The sequence below is a fragment of the Diorhabda sublineata genome, chromosome 5 (assembly GCF_026230105.1).
Source record: "Diorhabda sublineata isolate icDioSubl1.1 chromosome 5, icDioSubl1.1, whole genome shotgun sequence".
Classification (NCBI taxonomy): Eukaryota; Metazoa; Arthropoda; class Insecta; order Coleoptera; family Chrysomelidae; genus Diorhabda; species Diorhabda sublineata.
This window is the reverse complement of record NC_079478.1, coordinates 8,972,107-8,994,238: the sequence shown is the minus strand read 5'-3', so window position 1 is coordinate 8,994,238 and position 22,132 is coordinate 8,972,107. Positions and strand designations below refer to the sequence as shown.

At 31.3% G+C, this 22,132-nt stretch overlaps 1 protein-coding gene across 2 annotated transcripts; it reads right to left on the bottom strand.

The window, feature by feature from the left end:
- Positions 1 to 10,205: 10,205 nt before the first annotated feature.
- Positions 10,206 to 22,091, bottom strand: LOC130444025 (N-acetylneuraminate lyase-like). 2 transcript variants are annotated; one of them, XM_056778991.1, is made up of 7 exons: positions 21,714 to 22,091; positions 18,810 to 18,868; positions 18,630 to 18,700; positions 17,922 to 18,236; positions 13,318 to 13,463; positions 12,982 to 13,153; positions 10,206 to 10,419 (listed from the first exon to the last, which is right to left on the bottom strand). In XM_056778991.1, exons 1-7 carry the CDS (start codon positions 21,714 to 21,716, stop codon positions 10,277 to 10,279), a joined length of 909 nt encoding a protein of 302 aa, XP_056634969.1. In that variant the 5' UTR covers positions 21,717 to 22,091; the 3' UTR covers positions 10,206 to 10,276. The 2 variants fall into 2 exon arrangements, with proteins under 2 accessions (XP_056634969.1, XP_056634968.1); XM_056778990.1 differs by lacking the exon at positions 21,714 to 22,091 and adding an exon at positions 21,581 to 21,711.
- Positions 22,092 to 22,132: the final 41 nt, after the last annotated feature.

The following is a 22,132-nucleotide window of genomic DNA, read 5'->3' as shown; positions in this document are numbered from 1 at the left end:
AAAACATTGTACCTCAAATATAAATGTTGATATACATTGAGAAATTAGCAACATACTAAATTTTTATTAGTATTTTCTGTTTCTATTATTAAATAATTCGGCAATAATTGAATAATAATATCATTTCTCATTACGAGGGCGGTTTTGGTAACAATTCAATTGAAAAGTTTTAAATTCTACACACTTTCAAATCACTCAATCCATCCTTGGGATGTTTACCAACAAAAAGTAATGGTAGCGAGCCAATCTAACCAGATATGTCGGAAGAGGCAACAAATTCTACTGCAGTTCACCCGATTTTTTCACAATAGAGGACGAAGACAGGTGCATTGACGTGATGAGATAAAATTCATGTTTAACAAATGCGGTAGTTTTTTCTCTTGCAAAGCAGCAATATAAAAAATAAAATCGAATTCCATCAGCTAAGGGAAATGGAAGTAGTAGAAAATACAAAGTGTAACAATAGAAAAGATGTGAAGTAAATTTATATTATATTATTTAATATATATACTACACACAGCAAAGAAAGTTTGTAGCATTACTAACAATGGTGGAAATGAAAAGTACGGCAAAATAAGAAGAAATTTAATCTTATATGCAAAATATCACATATTTTGATTAAAATATTCACCATATTAGTTGTGTAGTAATTTATTTTTCACTTCTGGAGCAGTTATAGTACTTTCTTCAAGTATCTTTTTCTCCGTTTCCTCAATTTTGCCATGAAAAAAATAACTTCCGAAACCTGGCTGAAACTAAAAGTATAAACACCTTAGCGAAATTATCGTCAAAATCTTGAAAAGCAATCTATCGATAAATCGCCCTCAAAATCAGAACTCCTACGTTTTTCAATATTGTAGGCTCTTTTTTCCCCTATCTTATCTACTCACAATTTTCATTTATCGCAATGTTCAATTTTTACATTATTATTAAAATAATTTATTAATTTTGGTACCTGGATTTTCTCAGAATAGATTTCTGATAGGGTGTTTATTAAGTTTCCATTTAAACATTTTTTAATTCTCTGATTTTAGTTTGTCATTCATTATTTTTAGAATGATCAACTGAAAATTATCGTTTGCCGATTACAGTCACAAAGTTATATTTATTTATAAAATGTGGTTCGAAAAAAACAAGAGTCAATTAATTTTAGGAAAATTTCGTAGCTACATGTTTCGTAGTAATTTTTAATGGTTCAAATGGAATATTGAAGGATCATTATTTTGGGGACTGAAGTTATCAAATTATTGATTTTTTACAAACTTATTGGGACAATTTATATCTCCAAAACTATGATCTTTATTAATATCTGCAGATACATCATCCACGAGCCATAGCCGGTTTTCTGAATTTACCTACTTGTTATTATCCTGTTCATTCAATTATCAATCAATTTGAAACAATAACAAACTTATAATCTAATGATTATGCAATACGTTATGAAAAAATATCTTTTTATACTTATCTGCATGGATCTGTATAAATATTCATGAAAATTGGCGTTGGTGACTGTTCTAGTATATATTTTTTTATGTAAATATATATGTAATGAATAAAAATTGTACCATTCGTAGGTTCATATAAAAATTTTATATCCATATGTTGTTAAAATTAACAAAATATGGATGTGACTTGTACTCATCAACGGAAAGAGTAATTGTTAGTAAATATTTGTGGAAGATGCATTGAGACAAACAACAGTTACTTTTTTTATTGAATTCTGAATCTTAAAGGTTTGGATGATTATCTTTTATAACATTAAAGACGTTATAATACAGAGTACATTGTAAATTCATGCGACAAAATCCCACAGGTGATTGTCAATGTAACTTTACAATGGATACTTTCTATAACAAATTTCCTTCGCCCACTCTCTTCAGAAATATCATCCCTATAAGATAATGAGAAAAATTGAATATTCATTCAAAATATGCTGACTTCTCACCAGTATTTTCCCAATATTTCTGTTAAATTATAACGGGTGAAATAGCCTTTACATATTATTTTTTATGAAATCTAATATTTCGACAAAGTATTAAATGACATTTAAAATTCTGAAATATGGATTATTACCACTTGGATATCCAAATGTAATCTGGTTATTTCAACGTTATGTTCATCAGTGAGCAATTTTTGCAATCTTACTTAAAATATTTTCTTCATAGTGAACATTAGTTCACCAATTGAACTGAATGCATCATTTTCGTTCATTTCTATGTTTTCTGATACTTTCTACATTTCAAAATTGAATTTATTAAAACCTAGAAATGTTTCTTTTATGATAGCTGGATGCTGAGGAGTGCTCTTTATCGATAAAGACTTAAAGAAAAGTAGAAACGTCAATGTTTATCTTTCTTTAAAAAATTATTCAAAAAAAAACTAATATTAAATTAGAAGAGACCTAAAATCAAGAACATTTAGAAGCATTAATATATCAAAAGGTCTTTGCCAGCTAAATTATGAGCGGTTTCTTATTGGGAACGTGGCATAGAATATTTCTATCAACGTCAATTTGAATATTGAATTTTGAAACTTATGAATTTAAAATTTTTTCAAGAATTAATACGATTCAAAACCACCGACAATCTTAATTAATTATTTCCCAGACGATGAATACATAAATATTCGAAAGCTTGGAAAATATATTAAAGTTGGTCCACTTTGGTGTTTCATTACCACGTTCCCAATAAGAAACCGCTTATATATACATATATATTTATCTTAATAAATAATCAAATTGATCGTTTAAAATAAACGAAAAGACTTTTAATTGTGTTAAGTCATCTTATTTAAATCAAAGTTAGGTTTTTATTATAAAAACTGTATCAAATGATAACACTGTAATAAACTTTAGTGCAGTTACTTTTTTGAAACACTGTTCACCTAATTGTTACCGTCTTTCAAGTAAAATCAAACTAAGATCACGTAATTTCCTATTTTTCTAATTCATCATTATCTACCGACGAGCGCACAGACACGATTCGATTTCATTTTCAACAGGTAACAAAAAGATTTGTGTCCATTCTCATTACTTTCATTTTTTAGCACATTTTTGGTGCGCTTACAATTTTAGCGGTTGTTGGTATTCATACCAATAATATATATAGTTCATAGTTGTGACAGGAGCAGTTATGAACCGATGCACATATAGGCCTCCTGATATAAAAACTTGAACGCTTGAACCTTTTGGTGTCATTAAGCAAACTATGATTGAACCTGGTACATATGACTGCTGGCTACTGACCTATGACGTGGTCTGCATTTCTTCCTTTTCAAGGCATCAGCGTCATTGCGGGTCATCCGTGATGAGTAAAGCATAGAGATGGCGTCATAGATGAATGTGTTCGGTTAGAAGCCTATTCACTAATCATATTTTTTGCCTGTTCAAACAGAGCAGAAACCTCATTTATGTATGCCTCAGCTTATCTTACATCAAGTGATATTATCCATCATCGTAGAAACAGCTTTGCAAGCAAACTCAGTTATGTTGTAGGTTTTGCTGATCCGAATTTGGCGAACGAATTATCCTCATTGTTCTCTTTGTTGCCCGAAATAGGTATATTGAAATTGTAGTATTGAAAAACAACGGATTATCAAGCTTTTCTTGAGGAAAAGTAAACGTCTAACAGCGTTTCGTATAGTATAAGATACATTACTTTTTGTTTCGTTTGATACATATTATATGCGTACAAAGTAAAACTAAAAGATAAAGAATAATCAAAACATGGTTGTGCTATAGGAAAAAGTGGTTACCCTTCGTATACTTTAATTTTTTCACAATGTGATTAATTGTTGAATTTATTTAGTTTATGCACTTAAGTGTAACAAATATATTGTAGTTTGTTACAAAAAAGTGCGAAACTATTATGCCAAAAGGTTAAAAGGTTCATTAGGGTAATCATATTAATAATTTTAAGCTTTACAGTCAATCTAAAAGAGGTGTTCACAATAATTTTAAATAACATTATTATATAGTCTATCAATTCAAGTAGGTAATTATACATTTGGTTGATACTTTCGAATTTATTGGAGATTATTATTATTCAAATTATCTGCATAAGTAAAAAGTCATTCTAGCTGTATGTGTTGAGGATCAGGAAGATCATGGCGAGATCGTTGATATAAAGAGTAAAAAAGAGTGAAAAAATAATGATGACAAATTTTGGTTTCTTCGAAAGATATGTTCATCTAAATACCCGAAGTGACTAATAACTTTTTCGACAAGATAGACAACAGAAGTTTTTTTTCAAACTTCACTAAAACATTACAATTATCTTTAATATTCGCTAGTATCAAACTTAAATTATTATTTATACTGCGATCATCGGTCTCTTCATCCATTTATAAATCAACTGGAGATGTTGAACTCTCCCACAAGCTAAATTACGATCCTTCTCTCTGAATCTTCATCGCTTTCTATTTTCTTAACTTCTATTTTTTCCAATTCTTCTATGTCTCTTTTCTAATTCAATTTTTTCAAGTATATCTGTATATATACGGAATTTATTCGGTTTTCTTCCTTTATTTCTAGCAGCTGTAGGTTAAGGTCTTATAACTTCTGGTGTTATGGGAAGATAAGAGCTCAGTTCAGATCGTACCTCTACTACAATGAAGGCGACTACTCACAAATATCTGACTCATCATATCAGTCGACAGCAAGCTGGTGAAGGTTGTGCTTCTAGAGCGACAGTAATTGTTTTTTGGATTAGGTGGCACATTTACCGAATTATATGAAGCATACCCGTCAATGGGAGCAAAAATACCAGGCTTATCAAATCCACTTGTAATATTTTTTGAGGTAAAATATTTTAGTTTTACCAGTTCAGGAATATCTAGCTGTTTGAATGCACCCCATGCCTTTGCACGAAATTAAAATAAATAAAAGTTCCACATTACTTTAAGATATATAACAATTAACGTTCTAAATAAATATTGTTAACATTAATCAATCATAGCCATTTCTGTTATACTAATTGTACGAGTGTGCCCAGCGTGCGAATGATGACCACTTTCCCCTAAATATATTTCTATTAGTTGTATCAATAATTACATATATCGTTGAAGATTTCATTATTTTTATCTGCCCAAATTGTTGTATTTCATTTTTTTGTGTAGAATATGTAGATTGTTCTATTTGATAGTATTAAAGTAAGTAATGTAAAAAGTTGAAGAATTTCTATTCATCAAAGTTCTATATTTATATGTATGTATTGAAAAATTACAGTATTTGAGTATAAAGTCTGGAAAATATGACTCAAATATCGTAAATTTTATTAAAACTATTGGAAAAATCCTTTTTACTACGACCACTTATGAAAATGATAGATTTCTCACTCATTTTTACCTAAGAAAGTAGCGTATTTCACACATGTACTAATAATAAAAAATAACAAAACATAAATAAATTGGAATGCTTTTTTTTCTTATGTTATATATCGTCTGGAACGATAGAGGGAATACGCGAATACAATATGAATCTGGCTGGGTGCCGAAAAGCAAAAAGCTAAATTTAAGAGGACTGAAGAAGTAAAGTAAAATTTGAAAGTTTGTTGTGATTTGTGTTCAAATACATACTAGTATTGTTCTAATGGTTGTTTTTCTGTTCTTTAGTTATAAAATATTTCATAATCATCCTTTTCGTTTTTGTCATCTCTACTATTACAAAATAAAAATTATTTAGTAGGATTTTTTTACTTTTCAGCACATGTGTTGAAATACGTTTCAATACATGTGTGATATTTTTTAATTGACTTTCTTATTTAAAAAATACGTTTTTTTGAAGAATTTTTCACGTGGTTGTAGGAAAAATAGTGTACACAGCTCGTTGTAAAGTGTATTTCGTACTAGTTACGTTTCTGCACTCGACGCTACGCGGATCTTGCAAAACAGTGCGAAATGTATCACTTTCCAAACTCGTTATGTAATATACTATTATGACTGGGTGTTAATGTATTTTACATTTTTAAACATAAATTTGATTTAGAAAATTTGCATTTATACGGATACTGGTTACAATTATTATACATTCAAAAAAAAATATTATGATTTCTTACAATATACGATAATAGTCATTCGACACATATTTTTTCATAAACTCATCTATTACACAACGTAAGTAAAGTTTGTGAGTTTTTTTATTTGAAAATAATGAAATAATGAGACGGTTTATGGAGACTTCAAAAACACTCGTTAGATTTTTTACAAGCGGAAACTGTATATGTAATTCTTTCAAGTTTTGTCGTTATACCTCCAATAAATATGATATTTTATAAATATCTCCTTAAATTTATTTCAAACATCAAACGTTCTATTTTTTCTCAGTGCTTGGAATGTATTTTCAAAATTCACTATTTTAATCCAGATCCATCTAGATATTGAAAAATAATTTTGTTCAAAGTTCCATGATTCGCAACCTCAACCCCTTATATTTTCGAAAAATTTCAATCGAAGGATTTAAATTATCTACAAATATTTTCTGTTGTGTTTGATGTGGACATATGGTTTCCACAATATACCGTTTATTTTCATATATTTCAAGTTTTTAAGTACGCATTAACATATTTAGGGGCATTGAGATAGATTTTATTTTTAGCAGTACAGTATCTGTTATAAATGTGTATAAAAATATCCATTCTCTTTACTTTTATAAAAAATACTGAAATGTGTTGTGATCTTTCTCTCTAAATTTGTCAATATTGTTAATATGTACATTTATTTTTTCGTCTACATCATTTTTTTCAATTCAAAATAGGTACAGCCAATCAACTAAATGATGTATATGAAAAAACGATCTTTTTGAAAAACTTAATCCCAATACTGGAGCTTCAAAAAAGTAATAACAAAAACACAATATTCGGTTACATTCAATTATATACATGTCAAAATTTTTGTTATTACTTTCAACAAAACTTTCCCAGTATTAGGTTGAAATTTTCACAAATATATATTATTATAGATGATATTTTACTCGTGTATATGTTCATTTTTTAAGCAATATATGCTTCTAGGCTTACCTATGTACCTAATCCTTTAGTTCCCATTATCATATCGAGAAGAAACGTTGTCAAATTTTGACTCGACTAGCGAGTTCTCATTTTGATGATTCATTGTTTTCTCATTCTAGAGCAGAATAGTGTATAGGCAATAAAATATAAATATGATAATACTTAGGTGTCGATTTTTGCATATCTATGTGTTTGTAATAAAACCCTGTTCGCAAATGGCAGACAAATAGAGCATGTAACTTCAAATATATTCATTATCTTGCAAGCGATTATCTCATTATCACTTTTGGTTCAAGTTTCAATTTCTACGAATTTTTACTCGATCCTACGATCGTAGCATTGAATCTGAAGCGTTTTTGATCACATTCCCATTTATCCAAATAATTTCGAAAACAGGAAAATGGAAGGAACTTTGAGCAAAATTTTCGAAATAATTCTTCAGCGTCTGTTTTGTTGATAAACAATTATAAAAAAAAGCGATCGTTCAAAAATTATCAATAATTTTCATGCAATCGTGGAATAGCTTCCGAAAAGCATTTTGATGCAAATTAGCTCAAAATAAGATCGCAATCAACTACAACTGTTTAACAACATTTTTTCTGAAAATATAAAATGAATTAGAAATATCAAAAAAATTATAATTACTACAAGAACTCAATGTACCAAGATCAGAAGGTTTCATGATGGAAAAGGGAATAAAAACAAGGAGACAATCTATTGTTCATACTAAAAATGGATGAAATACTAAAAGGTGTAAAGAAACAGACGAAACGCCTACAAACAAACATAAAACACCTCAACATGATTTAAATAAACTTAGAAGGCTTATTAATGCAGAAGACATCGTAATTATAACAGAAAATCACAATATTATTGAAGAATTAACAAAAATTTGGATAGAAGAGATAGAGAAACTGCAAATAGAAATTGACATGTAAAAATTGAAACAAAGTCAGACTAATAGCAAAAGGAGAAAAAGTCAAAAATTCCGAATATCTTGGAAGTCAAATGTGGATAAATAACAATAAAATAGATAGAAGATTGAACTCAATACAGATAAAGTACCTAAAGAGAACGAACAAATAGCAGAAATAGGAGAGCAAAAGTAACAGACAATAAATCAAATGATGATACCACCGCAGGACAGGAGAAGATTAAGGAAATGGGTAAATATATAATTAATACCTTGCCGGCGCTTTAGAGAGGAAAATGAGAAGAAGAAGAAATATAAAAACAAATCAAGCGCGTTGTAACTCGATTTCCTTCTAAAATTGATCATTAAATAATTAAAGAGATTTATATAATAATGATTATTAAATATGAAACTCATATTGCATCTGGTAAATCCAAGAAATCTTAATTTTTCTTGGACTATTATTGAAAATGATTGCTGCTGATTTATGGAAAATACGAACCTATAATAATAACTTATGTTTTTTGAAATTAGTTATGATGTAGGGTGTGTTAACATTTGCGAACACATTTACTTTCCCATACGAATAATATATTATGTATATAAATATGTACTTATATTAGATCTATAAAATTGTGATGTTATGAATATTTAAAGTGGGATTATTTGAAAATGAATCAATATAAATATGTTGCATATATCGGCGTTTCATTACACTAATTCTGAAGATTTCTCGTAGCAATGGTACTTATTCTCTCGTTCGGTATTCTGTAGACTTCTTCCGAAGTAAACGGTTCTTTATAAAATACAATTTAATGCGTAATTAGGTGAACTAAATTGAAAAAAATTAATATAATTTGGAGAATCTCTGGATGTGTATGTATGTAGATATTGAAGTATCATATACACGCGACCCAAAGGATCTATTCTTGCTCAGATCTGTTAATCCCACTCCTTTTAGAAGAATGTCGGATAGCTCTAGCTGCCAGAGATCTTCGTCTTCTATTTCATACGCTCCCAGGTGTAGTTTTTTGGAGTTTACACTTCGGAACGAATGTATATAGAGGTTTCGTCCTCTGTGCAACAAAACCTGTACGCCGCATTATCTGCTAAGTCTAGGCGTCTTCAGGTGTCTACTACTTAGATTGATACATTCAGCAGATCTTCTCTGGTTATAGTTTCCCAGGAGAGTCTTTGCCTGTCTCAGCCAATGTACCTTCTTTCTAAAGCTTTTTCTATTGTAGCTGATACCACTCCGGTGTGTCCCGGCATCCATTGTAGGCTAACTTCATTTTTGATGCCTAGCTCGCTCAATTTTTTTAGGCAATTCTGTCTATCGGACGATGATCTCCTGGTTGCGATAGTTCCTCTCTAGATTGAACTGGACACATTTTCCAATTGGATAGATTTCTGTTTGAAAAATGTTTGGTGTGTTGCTCAGGCTTTCAAAGTGTTTGGTTCTGTGCCCGTACAGGTCCATTCCAGTTCTGTTTGCTGATTATATCCATCCTTACACCATTTCTGTTAATTTCATGTATGAAATTATAATCTCACTTATTTCTACAGCAGGTTTGGTCATTAGTTACAGACGGTTTTTCTTTGGTGTTTCCGTATCTGAACATGCTAAGTGAAGTTTTTTTGCCACTCTTTTCAGTACTATGTGGAGAGATGGGAGATTTAGAATTACTTCTAGTGGAGCTGTTGGGTATGATTTCATGGCCCCAGTTGCACATATGCACGCCAGTCTTTGTACCTTCGAGAGATTGTTCCTCATGGTACTCAGAGGAGTTCTAGTACTCAAAACCACTGCACCATATATGATTTGCAGTGTTTATCTACAAAAGAATCTTTGGGTTACAACCCCAATTCCTCCCTAGAAATTTTCTGCACACCATTAGGGCTTTTGTGGCTTTAGTGATTGTCTCCTTTCCGAGTTTACTATCTAGTGTGGGTTCCTGATATTTCTACTCTGTTGACATAGGTCAATCTCTGAATAAAATCATTAAGCTTTCAATTTTTTTCTAACAATTTCGTTACATCATGATTTATGATAGAGCTTCTCAAATTCGGTACGAAGAACCAAAGTTGAGGTCAGATGCTTTTGTCCTATGTATGGCTTAACACATTGAATGATGTATTATGAGCTTACTATACATTTTGATAAAAAAATCAATGGTATAATCCTTATCGATCATCTCACCACCCACATTAGTTTGATATTCAGTCTCATTAGAATCGAGGCATTTAAAGGTCTAAAGTGAACTGTTATAAAAACTCAAACACGAATATAAATATATATTTTTTATTCAATCATTAAAGAACTCATTACATTCAATCAAGGTATGGATCATATTTTTTTCTACAAAATCCCTATTTCTTTCAATGATTTTCTCATATCTTCTATTTGTGCTTCAGTTAAGTTTTTGAGAGGTGGTCTAGCTACTCCAACATTGATAGGCGTTATTAAGTTCATTGCAACTTTCATTGTAGGCACCCAAGCACCTAAAAGCATAATTAAAGTTATAAGAGATGTGAAAATGAAGTTCTGGAAATTCATCAATAAAAATAAAAAAATAAAGCTTCTCTCAAAATTTTATTGTTTTTATGTTTCCTTCAACTTTACAAAACGATTCCAGCGCTTCTATTTTCAAAGAATTCTTGATAATCGTGTGAAGTTGACCCCTTCAGAACTAAGATTAAGCTATGATTTCCTAGAAAAGCGGTGCCGTTATCTATCAGCCGTCAAATGATCAACAACGGCCGTATTAATGGAACTAGAAAATGGAGTGATCACATTCAATCGTAGTCATTTAGTACTTAATTGAGCACTGGTGTAAAATGAGCAATTTGGACATAGTTAATAGTTTTATTTGTAGTTTGATCAATTTCATCTTTGTAACAAAATAACAGAAGGCAACATCGGGTCTATAAAGTAGATAACGCATCGTTGCAATGCTTTAATACGTACAGTTTCGTACTAGGAGAAGCTCATGTTACCGCTAGTATCGTGGCAGAAGTGAGACAATTACGCACAATTATCAAATCCGACTAACGCCTTATAACCATTCATGCTTTATCCAATGAATTGAATATCGAAACAGAAATGGTTCATAAGATGTTAAACGGAGATTTGAATATGTCAACAATTTGTGCCCATAAACAAAAATAAATGTTGAAAGCGATGTGTGTGACTCATTCAGATATTTGAGTGTGACCCCTAAATCGGCAAACAAAGTAAGCAGTGGATAGTAATGAGTGCGAAACAAACAAAAAAACAAAAGTGAAGATCTCGAAGATACAACTGAAGGCAATGTTGATCGTGTCCATTTGTTTACATAGGCAAAACTGTAAGTGAATAGTTTTTGAAGTTGAATCGTACTACATATTTTATTACTACTATATTACAATTTAAAAATCCAAAAGGCAGTAATGCACAATTATGGATAAAGATCAAGAACCTGAATGAATAACAATCAATTATACGTATAAACGAAAACAACGAAAATATATTAGACACAAATTGTAGATCATAAAAGCTACCGTTTCTGAGATATAATGATTCAAAAAGTTGTAAAAGTTAAAATGTTTCAGATTTACTGTCGTATTTAATGGCTATAATGATTGCACGATAAATACCAAAGCTGCAGAACAACATCGTCGAACATAAGCAACATCTTCGTCGATTTATAATTTATTTGATGAACTTATGACAGTTCCAACCAGACAACAGAAATTTCTTACAAATACTCGGTGCATTTCAATGTTGTAAGAGAAGTTTACTGCTGAAAATCATTGGTGCAACCATTAAATACGACTTCTACAACTTTTTGAATCATTATATCTCAGAAACAGTAGCTTGTAGGAAAAAAAGTATTGATACGTTTTTGTAGATAATTTTATAATCTACAATTTTCGTCTGAGGTATTTTTATGATAAAACTTAGTTTTTCTGAAAATTGCGAAAAATTCATTTTTTTGACCTTTGACCTTGAATAAAATTTTTTCCATAGACGGAAATGATGAGAACATTCACATTCTATGTTCAATTGTATTTTAAACAATTTTATTGATTTTCAGCTTAATGGGAATTTATGTAATTTTGAATGTCTAACGAATGTCAACCCCATAAAACGATACGTCGACTATAGGTGTCCGGCGTTTAGCACTTATTCAACCAGAAACCAATAAGCGGCTTAGAAATTTTGAAAATGAAGAAACTTTCCGAAACATTTATTTTAATTAATAATAATGAGATTGCATTTTCCACGAAAAACTTTCTGGTAAATAGAGGTCAGTACAAATCAATCGAATCTAAAAAGCCATTTACCAGAGATCAAAATGACAACAACAATTAATACGTAATGTAGGATACGAACTAGTACATCTAAACGAAAACAAATTAAACAGTATAAGCTATGTTAACAAAATGTAATTCAAACTACGTAGCCGTAGGTTGACCGCCCATGATGCAACTGTTTTGAAGCAAAGGTTGCAAACCATTTGATTTTGCAACAGTTTTGTAACAAACATAAAACTTAAACGCATACGGATACGACTAAGTATTAAATCAGTATAGCTGTGAAACGTAATATTTCAATGTATTTAGACTCAGATGAGTAAGACATCATTGATTATTATCAATATCGCAAACGACAGGGTACAGAGTGAATATTGGATCAATCCATACCTAAGTCGAAATGTGAACTCTAGAATGTTCGTAGCAGCACTCGACATCGAAATCCATAAATGTCGATAAAAAATTGTTGTCCGGCTTCTCCCACAAATTTGAGGTTTAGTTCTTGATCACTGATATTAATATAAAACAATGTAATAATATAATCAAATGAAACAACACCTGCAACGCAACAGCGACCGCAGAATCATGGTCACGTACAATCGATTGAAAACTATTTTCAATGTGAGTGGTGTGTGGCTCCCCGCTGTTGTACGTTGCCAAACCGTTGCAAGATCAACTGGTTTGCAACCTTTATTTTAAAATAGTGACATCGTGGGCGGTCGACCTTAAATTTACACATGTCGTTTACTAATAATATTGATCACCTACCGTCTTTGCTGATAATATTAACAGCTTCTGTTAAAACATGTTGTAATTTTCTAGCTTCAACGATGTTATTTTCTTTAGCAGCTTTAAGAATTTTAACAGCGTATTGCGGTAACATGTTCAAGGATGTTCCAATAGCAGAGTCGAATCCACTACCAAACGCACTGGCAAGTAACTGAAAGTAGAAATACGGATAAAAGCTGTGAAAATCCTTTGAAATATTTCAAAAGGTTTTTACAGTAAAAAATGTAATCGATTGGTATTATCGGTTATACAAGAACCGGTAAAAAGCATTTATAGTATTTTGAGGTTATTTTTTTAAACCTATTATTTACTTACGGTATCTGCTCCTAAAAATACGGCATGTTTCCCATTATTCGTTTTAAGAGCTGCTAGACCCGCTTCCAAATCCGTAGAAGTGTATTTGATTCCTTGGAATGTTGGTATTCTTTTGACTGCTTCATTTATAAATGTTTCCATGTTTACTAGAATTTGAGATAATTTGAGAAAAAAATGACAATTCAAAAAAGCATATTGAATACGAGGTAAATTTAAGGGAAATGCGGATTAGTTTATACTGTAAAAAGAAAATTTAATTCTAACAAAATTATTCAATTTTATACCGCGAGTTTTCAATTTTTTCTAAAGATACAAAAAATAATTTTTCGGAAGTAACTTTCTTTCGTCGTTACGGACGATTTTACGCCAAAGCTCAGGTATCGTTTGCATCAGACTCCAGGGGTCAATATGGTGGTGACGAATACGCTGAAGCCAGTTAAACAGATTTCATTAGCCCTTCTGAATTGGTAACCTGGGTGTTAGCGGCTACAACAGATTCAGTAAAGCTCACTCTGCTCCGGGTTTGACTTCGCTGTAGACTCCGTGGGGGACAGGCTGCTGGTTCTTCAAAAATTGCATTTTCTCTCCCAAATCTTAAGGCAAATACCGGTATTTCTCTTTTACCAATTTGCTGTACCTGCGTGGACTCCGGTTGGAGTTAAGAAAAATATTTCTACTTACAACGGTATTCCTTGATTGGTTTTTTGTTTCGATGAGAACGACGGAACGACTTCTCTTCTACATAATTTCCGCCCTTTTCACCCACCCACTTATAAATCCCCAGATGGATGCGAAGAAGAACATTCCACCTCCCACTATCTCCTTTCATCAGTTCCTCATCCTCATTCACGTCGCAGTTTCACGCGTAGATTCCGTCCTCTCTCCTGAGTTCTATGGGAGATTCTGTAAAGTCTTATTTTTCTGTTAAGAATTAGCCTGTTGGTTATACACTCTTGTCTTCTTATTCTGGACGTCTTAATGTGCGTGCCTCAGGTAAACCCTTTCTAAACTTCCTCGGCAAGAAAAGATCTAATCCGAGTGGTCCTTCGCCTTCTCTATAACTAGGTACTTGCTTATGAAGTGCGGAGTTACAGTGTCGGGGGTGTTTTCTTGTGGGCTTCCCTTCTAGACTCGGTACCATCTTTTTTACTGATGTAAACGCTTTTTCTCTTGTGGTGCGAACGGCGGGTTCGCCTTGGCTACGATTCCTGGAATTTATGAGCGCGGAGAGAATTATACTCGAAAAAGAATTACATTTTTACCTTGGAAAATAACGAAGCTATAAATTAAAATTTTAAATTTTGGAAAAGTAGTGGCTCTGTTACAAGTTCCACAAAATACACGATCTCTTTGCCATAACTTTTTCAATTGTTTGGAATCGTTTGACATAGAGCCATTTTCCAGAACAGAATATAATCGCAAGGGAAAGAGACCATAACGCGGTTTATCTAATTTGCCTGCAACGATAACGGAGAAATGACATATGCGTAGTGACGGAATAAAACTCTTTTCTTCAACAGAAGCGTCTAATCTGTCTAATTGACCGGAAAATTGTTTTTGCTTTCCTGAGAGCACGTTTCTCTAATGAAGTCCATTATTTAAACTGGATATTTGTTTCTAGGGTATAATATTGTACTCAATTCTCTTCTAAGACATATTGAAGGGAAAAATCACTCTAATTGCGACTGAAGATGAATAGTTACTCATTTGAATATTTAACGCGAGCGAACTGTCGATCAACGTTAAGCAATTATCGACATCCACCTTGCACATATATTTTTCATATGTAATCATATCATGCAAAATATTGCATATCTGTTATATCGAAATATTTACTCGATTAGCTCTCTAAACTACTTTTATTTGACAAGGATTCGAATTTTTCGAGACATTTTTCAAAAACTAACGGTGAATTACGGTCCGGATGTTGAGGATTATCCGTGTTCATATGGCTACTTGTAAAAGCAGAGAATTCCATTTTTTCACAACCGCGAAAAACGAAAATCATTTATATACACGTTAAATAATCATCAATTTCTATTGGATACATTCGAGACATTTCTTCAATAAATTTTTCAATTCTATTTGAATATGAATAATGTCTTTTAAATAGAAATTCCCCAAAATACTGACGACAATGAGATCTAGTTCTTCCATAACGAAGTATGTTATCACGAATATCACGCCAAAGTTGCTCAATATTTTGAGTATACAAAAGTATACCACTGGTTCACTGTTAGGTGCATCCACCGTTCTCTTGAAAAACTTCTATACCCTAGCCAACAATCATGGTGTCAATAGCAATGTGTCGCGTAATCATTTCTTGCAAAACCTTACCGGATCCATTCGTAACAGTCTGAATAAAGCACTCTTAAGTCATCGGATCTATTTCTCCAAATACCCTCGTTCTTCTTGTAGTATTTTCCCTTTCACCAAAATGCGCTTCATCCACCTGCACAATATCCCCTTCACCACCAATTCTTCTTGACCTCCGGTTTACTCAAAACTCACAGCCTTAAAAAACGAACACAAACCTTAAGTAACATAATCGTCCTTTCAACTCTATAAAAAAATGATATAAACCTCTCGACAATACGAACTCAATCAACTGCGGTAGCCGATGAAACATTGAAATCTTCATCAATTCGGCCTGATGTGGTGGTCGGTGTTGAATGTCCATATGCATTCCATGGAATCATGTTCCTATTAGTACACTTAAGGAAAATGGACAGCGAACTCTGCGACGCCGTTGCTTTCGATGTACTTGATAATAACTGTAGGTACAATGGAAAGATAAAGACTCGCGATTTATGGAAAGCAATGAACCACACTCTGTACATATTATTTCACCTCTTAGCACTTTTTGCTCAATTAAAAAATCGATTAATTTTTCACGATCACCAGCGAGCTCCAAAAATTGTGTGTGATATTGTGTGATCATATTAGCTTCAATATTTCCACTGATGGAATATTTATCATTTTCTAAATTTTTGACTTAGCAAATCATAGAAGCATACAATAACAAACAGATGTAAACAAAAAAATCGACGTGTCGTGTAAATTCTTGCGCGATAATTTCATAACAAAAAGTGCTACTGTGATAAAATCTAATATACGTTATTGTCTAAATTTTTATCCTCGAAAAAGTATATGAAGGAATAATTTCCGCAACCTATACGAGGATGTATTGATATCTAGTTAACCTAGACCAGTTCCATGCATAAACAAAATATTGCTTCACCATAGCAACGAACAATAACTTATTAGAAGTGTAAGTGTAAAGTTTGACGTAAAAAAAGTAAACCAGAGTTATGAAATAAATTAGAAGAAAAAAGATGTCCACCGAAATTGTGAAAATCGAAAAATTGGAGTATCGAGCCATCATCAAGTACCTATATTTAAAAGGGTTAAGGGGTAAGTAAATTCACGAAGATATGCTTAATACCCTTGGTAATCATTGTCCTTCGTAAGCGATCGTGAAAAATTAGACTGCAAGCTTCAAAAGAGGTAAATTTTCCATTGAAGATGATGATCGATCTGTTTTAGTCCCCGAAAATATCGATGCAGTTCATGACATGATTTTATCAGACCGTCGAACTGGGCTAAACCTTCAAGACCCAGAAGTTTCGTGTCCAAAAAACTGCTGGAAATGTTCTTGCTTCAGTTTTTTGGGATTGCAATGGATTTTCTGGATAAGGGTAGAACAATAACTGGAGATTACTATTCGACATTACTGACCACTTTATGGGAAAAAATTGAAGAGATAAGACGCGGAAGCTATCCAAAGGTGTTTTGTTTTTGCAGGACAACGCCCCTGCACACAAATCTCATGTTTCCATGCAAAAAATTCGTGATTTGGCTCCATCCGACTATCATCTCTTTCCTCAACTAAAAAAAAGTTCAAAAGGTCGTAAATTTTCTTCCAACGAGGAGGTAATAAAAGCTATGGAGGTCTGGTTTGCAGAGCAAGAAGAAACATTTTTTGAAAGGTCGCAGGTCGAAAGGTTGCAGGTTCGCTGTTATAAATGTATCCAATTAAGAGGAGAATATGTTGAGTAATAAAATATTTTGACATTGAAACTTGTTTTGGTTCTATAATAGGCTAAGAATTTTTCAATATATTCTCGTTTATATTAAATTAATCAGCATAATTTTTTCCATAACATACTAAAATTTCAAGGAAATCGGGCGTATGCAACCTAAACTAAATAATTACCTAAATTTTTATAGATGACATCACTAACTTCAATGAAAACATGTAAAATACTTTTAATCGATCAAGTCGTATTGTGTATTCACATGTTATCTAATGAAATAGACATAACTTAAAGGGTTGAGTTGATGATACTACAAATTAACACTTCATATGATTCACAATATGTAATATACAGGTCTGTCCTAAATAACTATTTGATTTATCATTACATAAATACAAGACATTGACCTATTCTAAGGACATTTTTTAATAGAGAAATAGATTATCTCTTAATGTGGTATGGCTTAAAATGTTTCCCTACCCATTAATTGTTAAAAAATTGAATAAAAACACTTAATTAATTAGATCTAATCAAATTCAAAAAACTAACTGAGCTAAATTAACTTACTGTTGATGCCTGTCCAACCAGGTATGTGATAATATAATAATGGAGTGTTAGGAGCAGCTTCACCCACATATTTCAAATAATCTACGAGTTCGCTCGGAGTGTGAGGTTTAAAGAAAAGTTCAGCGTGACATAGGATCGAATCGGCTCCAACCAATTCAGCGTGCTTTGCCATTTCTACAGCATCCGGTAAAGGACATCCACCCACTTGCACCATCAAATGCTGTTTGGTTTCTTTTACTACTTTAGCCCAAACATCAACTACCGCTTTTCTTTCTGCTACTGTCATCGATACCCCTTCTCCAGTTGTACCGTGGACTGAAAAAACATACTACAAATACGGGATACCCCAGAAAGAAACATAATTCACCTATAGACAACTTGTTTGTTTCAAATATGACGTATCAGAAACTATCAAAGTACGTGTTTAATTAAAAATAGTTTAAGCAATTATACAATAAATAACTCAAGAAGAATTTTATATGTATTCATAAGGTTTAACGTTTTTAAATATTATTTTTTTATTATTAAAAAATTAATTTCTTTCTGGTTTACCTTTTAAACAAAAGCAAAACTTCTTTGGTTACTTTTTTTATTAGAGCATATCAAGAATTATAACTCAACAACAATAATATCAGACAGAAATCCCAAATAGCATTTAAAATTTTGGAGTGAGTCTAAAATTTATATTTATCGGGAAAATATTCTTACCTAGTACTCCGTCTATTCCATTTTTTGCTAAAAATCTAGCATATTCTGGGATAGTTTGGGTATTTATTGACCTGAAAGAAATATCAATGATAATTTTAGATATTTAAAAAAATTGTATGTAATTGAAGAAATAAAACGAAAAAAAATGGAAAAAAATATGTTTTCTCATAATTTACTTACAAATCTTTATTAAAAATAGTGAAAACTGGTGCGCATAATCCCCTGTAAGTGAAGTTAACCTGAAAATATTCAGTTAAATTAGCTTCTGATCGAATTCAAAACACAAAAAAACAACTTAAATGAGAATATTTGATCATTTGTCTATTGCAAAAAATGCTTAAGAATGCACAAAAATATTAGTCTATTCAAAACTAATTAAATATGAATAACAACGAAGTAATTTCAGCTTTAGATTATTGTTGAACAATTACATTTTATAAATGACTGAATCACATTTGGAAGTCGAAACAAACGGAAAATTACGGAAGTCTAAGGATGTTTTACTAATGGATCACAACCTTCATATTGATAGATGAAAAAAAAATCGTAGTCTTAAACGCATTCTTTTAAAAGATTAGTCCTGTTACGTAAATTAGAAAACGATGTAGAAATTTGTTTATAGATGAAGCAATTAAGTATTTCAGTACTCTTGAACCTAAAAACGATTTTATGCTTTATACAAATATCATAAGAAGGAAACCTACAGATATGGTGAGGAGGATAACTCAATGGATACCTCTATGGCCAAAAGGCAGAGGTAGATCAAGAAACACCTGAAGAAACCAAATTGAATAAGATACCAGAATCCTAGGAATAGTAGAGTGGAAAACCAAATCCCATAATAGAGAAGAATTGAGAAAGCTAACAAACGAAGCTAGGATCAACAAAAAACAAGGGGAGTAATCCACACCAATAATTCGATATTTAGGCGCCCCAAGCGCTAGCCATAATCCAAAAGATTAAAATGGATGATAATGATGATGATACAAATATAAGCATTCCTCACAAATACGAATCTAAATATCGAAATTGATGGATATTTACTTGATCTCATTTTGGAATTTGCCAGCTACTAAGTATGAATTGAATAGAGAAGTAAATATACTTCCTCCAATGACAATCTTCTAAATATGATTGCTCTATGTTTGTAGGTGTCAGCCTTAATGCAATAAATTAAAGTGGCCCCCCCAATAGCATCACTTTGTATTGTAGAGGAGTTTTACCACACTTGATTGAACCTACTCTGTTAGTTTATTTGTCTGTGAAGATGGATAGATACTTGAGGACATGATAATAAAAATAATATGAAATTATATTATCAATATATAAATAAACAAAATGCAAAACGAACTACAACAAATATTAAAGAAAAAGAATGGAGTCGGTACAAAATTTATTAACGGAAGAAGATGATATAATTGATAATAGCAAAACTCTAGAATATGATGAGCTCTAACCGATAGATCGTCTGACAAGAGCTCTTGGACTTATCTGTAATGATAAGGATGTGGCTCCTACTCTTTAAGTATCCTTCAAGTACTTGATTAAGATGTATTTGTTTGTCATATTTCTCACGCTAACTGTTGGATCTTAATCAACTGAATTAAAAATAATATTTTTTTATTTAATAATGATTTATTGTTGTTTTTGGCCTACCAGAGTTAATTTTTTTAGTCTCATATTTCCAGTTTCTCGACAACGTCGTTCGACTCTAAATATTTTTTTCCTTGTCAAGTCTATTCTAGGAATTTTTTTTACATAACGCGTAACAGTTGTTGCACTTTAGTTATCTAAATACTCAAGGTCAATCGTTTGATTAAAAATATTTAATATTACAAATAATAAAGTTTCAAAAATATAATAATGGTTGACTTATCGTCATAATTATCAGTAAATGATAGTTTTCCTCGGAAAGTAGATTTTTGTGGAACGTTACAAAGAAGGAAAGCCCTCCATCAATCGCACATAATGGATAAGATTCAATTATATTAATAATAATTAAATATTTATCATTATTTTATACTAGCATCTGTTATTCCTTCATGTTTAAAAGCGGTACACAGTATCGAGTACCTTTTTGATTTTGATTAAAACATCTAATCTTAAAATAGTTATGTTCAGTACTACTTGTTACGAACCATGTAACTAGCGCCCTCTATGAGAATCAGATATAAAAACAAAATTTCATCATAATGTTGCTAGTAGTTTAGATAAAATCTTAAAAATATTTAATTTGTTTTTCTTCAAGACTTTTTATATTGAAAACGGATATCATTACAAAAATGTTTTACCGAACACACCCCAATTATTTTCCGATTCCAGATACAGGCTCACATTTTTTTAAGCACCTTGTATAAATGCAATACTTCTGAAACTGCTTCAGCTCTTATTTTTAATTGATTCTCTTCCGTTTTCCAAAACATTAATGTTACGATATCGAATTTTGATTAGCTTCAAGTTGAAGTAATCGCTTCTCGGGAATGTTATCTAATCAACTTCAAATTGTATTTTGGATAACGATCATATGACGAAAAGAAACTAACTTTTTTTAAAGAAAAAAGAATTATACTGTATTTGAAATAGAAGACTACATACAATTAACTTTCATTCTCGTTATTTAATAACCACTCCTCGTATCGTGAACTATTACTATATTTTCAATACTTCTACACAATAATTTCCAATACACAATTGTCTCCAAAAATTAGCACTCGACATATTAAAAAATATAATGACCAGATGTGGAAAATTTAAATATATGAATATGATAAAATTTCAATATACCAGTTTATTACACACTCTACAACTGATTAACTAAATTATATAATACCTAGTATCTAACCAACCAACATGACATCGAATTTAACACATTTTTTTTACAATTAACAGTAGTCTACAAAATATCACTGTACTCGTTAAGTACAGAAGAAAAAAAAACATTCAATACATACTAAATTCGCAAGTAAACCCATTTTACCAAGTAAACACTTTTTATCTGATATTTTTCTTTTTTACGTTAAACAATCTTTATACCTCCTGTAAAAAAATAACTTTGAATAATAATTAAAAAAATTCTATACTTACCATTTTAATTAGAGGATTGTTACTATATAGATAGAAGGAAAATGTGCTATCAGTTTAAAAATACGTATTCATATCTCTAGTTCAAGTTACTTAATAAAATTTTTCCTATCACTATTATCAATTTACATTTAAAAACAATTTTTAGATTACTTAAACACTTGAGTAAACTGAGATTTTAAAACAAATTTACATATTATGTATCTATATTCATAGTTCCATAAGTATATTCCTGATAACATTGATCCCATAAAATCAAAGAATCCCGTTTACCTATAAATAAATTTCAATAACCAACCAGTTTCTAGCTAACGAGAATTGCTACTATCAAGAATTGCGTAGTTAAATTATGTTTTACTCGATTTGAATGTTATAAAAAATCTATAGAGTGACAATAAAAAAAAATCATAATTATAAAAATT

Excerpts from the sequence above, each read along its gene's own strand:
- LOC130444025 (XM_056778990.1), bottom strand. The coding sequence starts at position 21,601 with ATGGGTTTACTTGCGAATTTA. Across the intron at positions 18,701-18,809 it reads ACTATTTTTAATAAAGATTT|GTCAATAAATACCCAAACTA; the intron begins GTAAGTAAATTA and ends TATTTCTTTCAG. Across the intron at positions 13,464-17,921 it reads TGGTTGGACAGGCATCAACA|TAAACATGGAAACATTTATA; the intron begins GTAAGTTAATTT and ends CTCAAATTCTAG.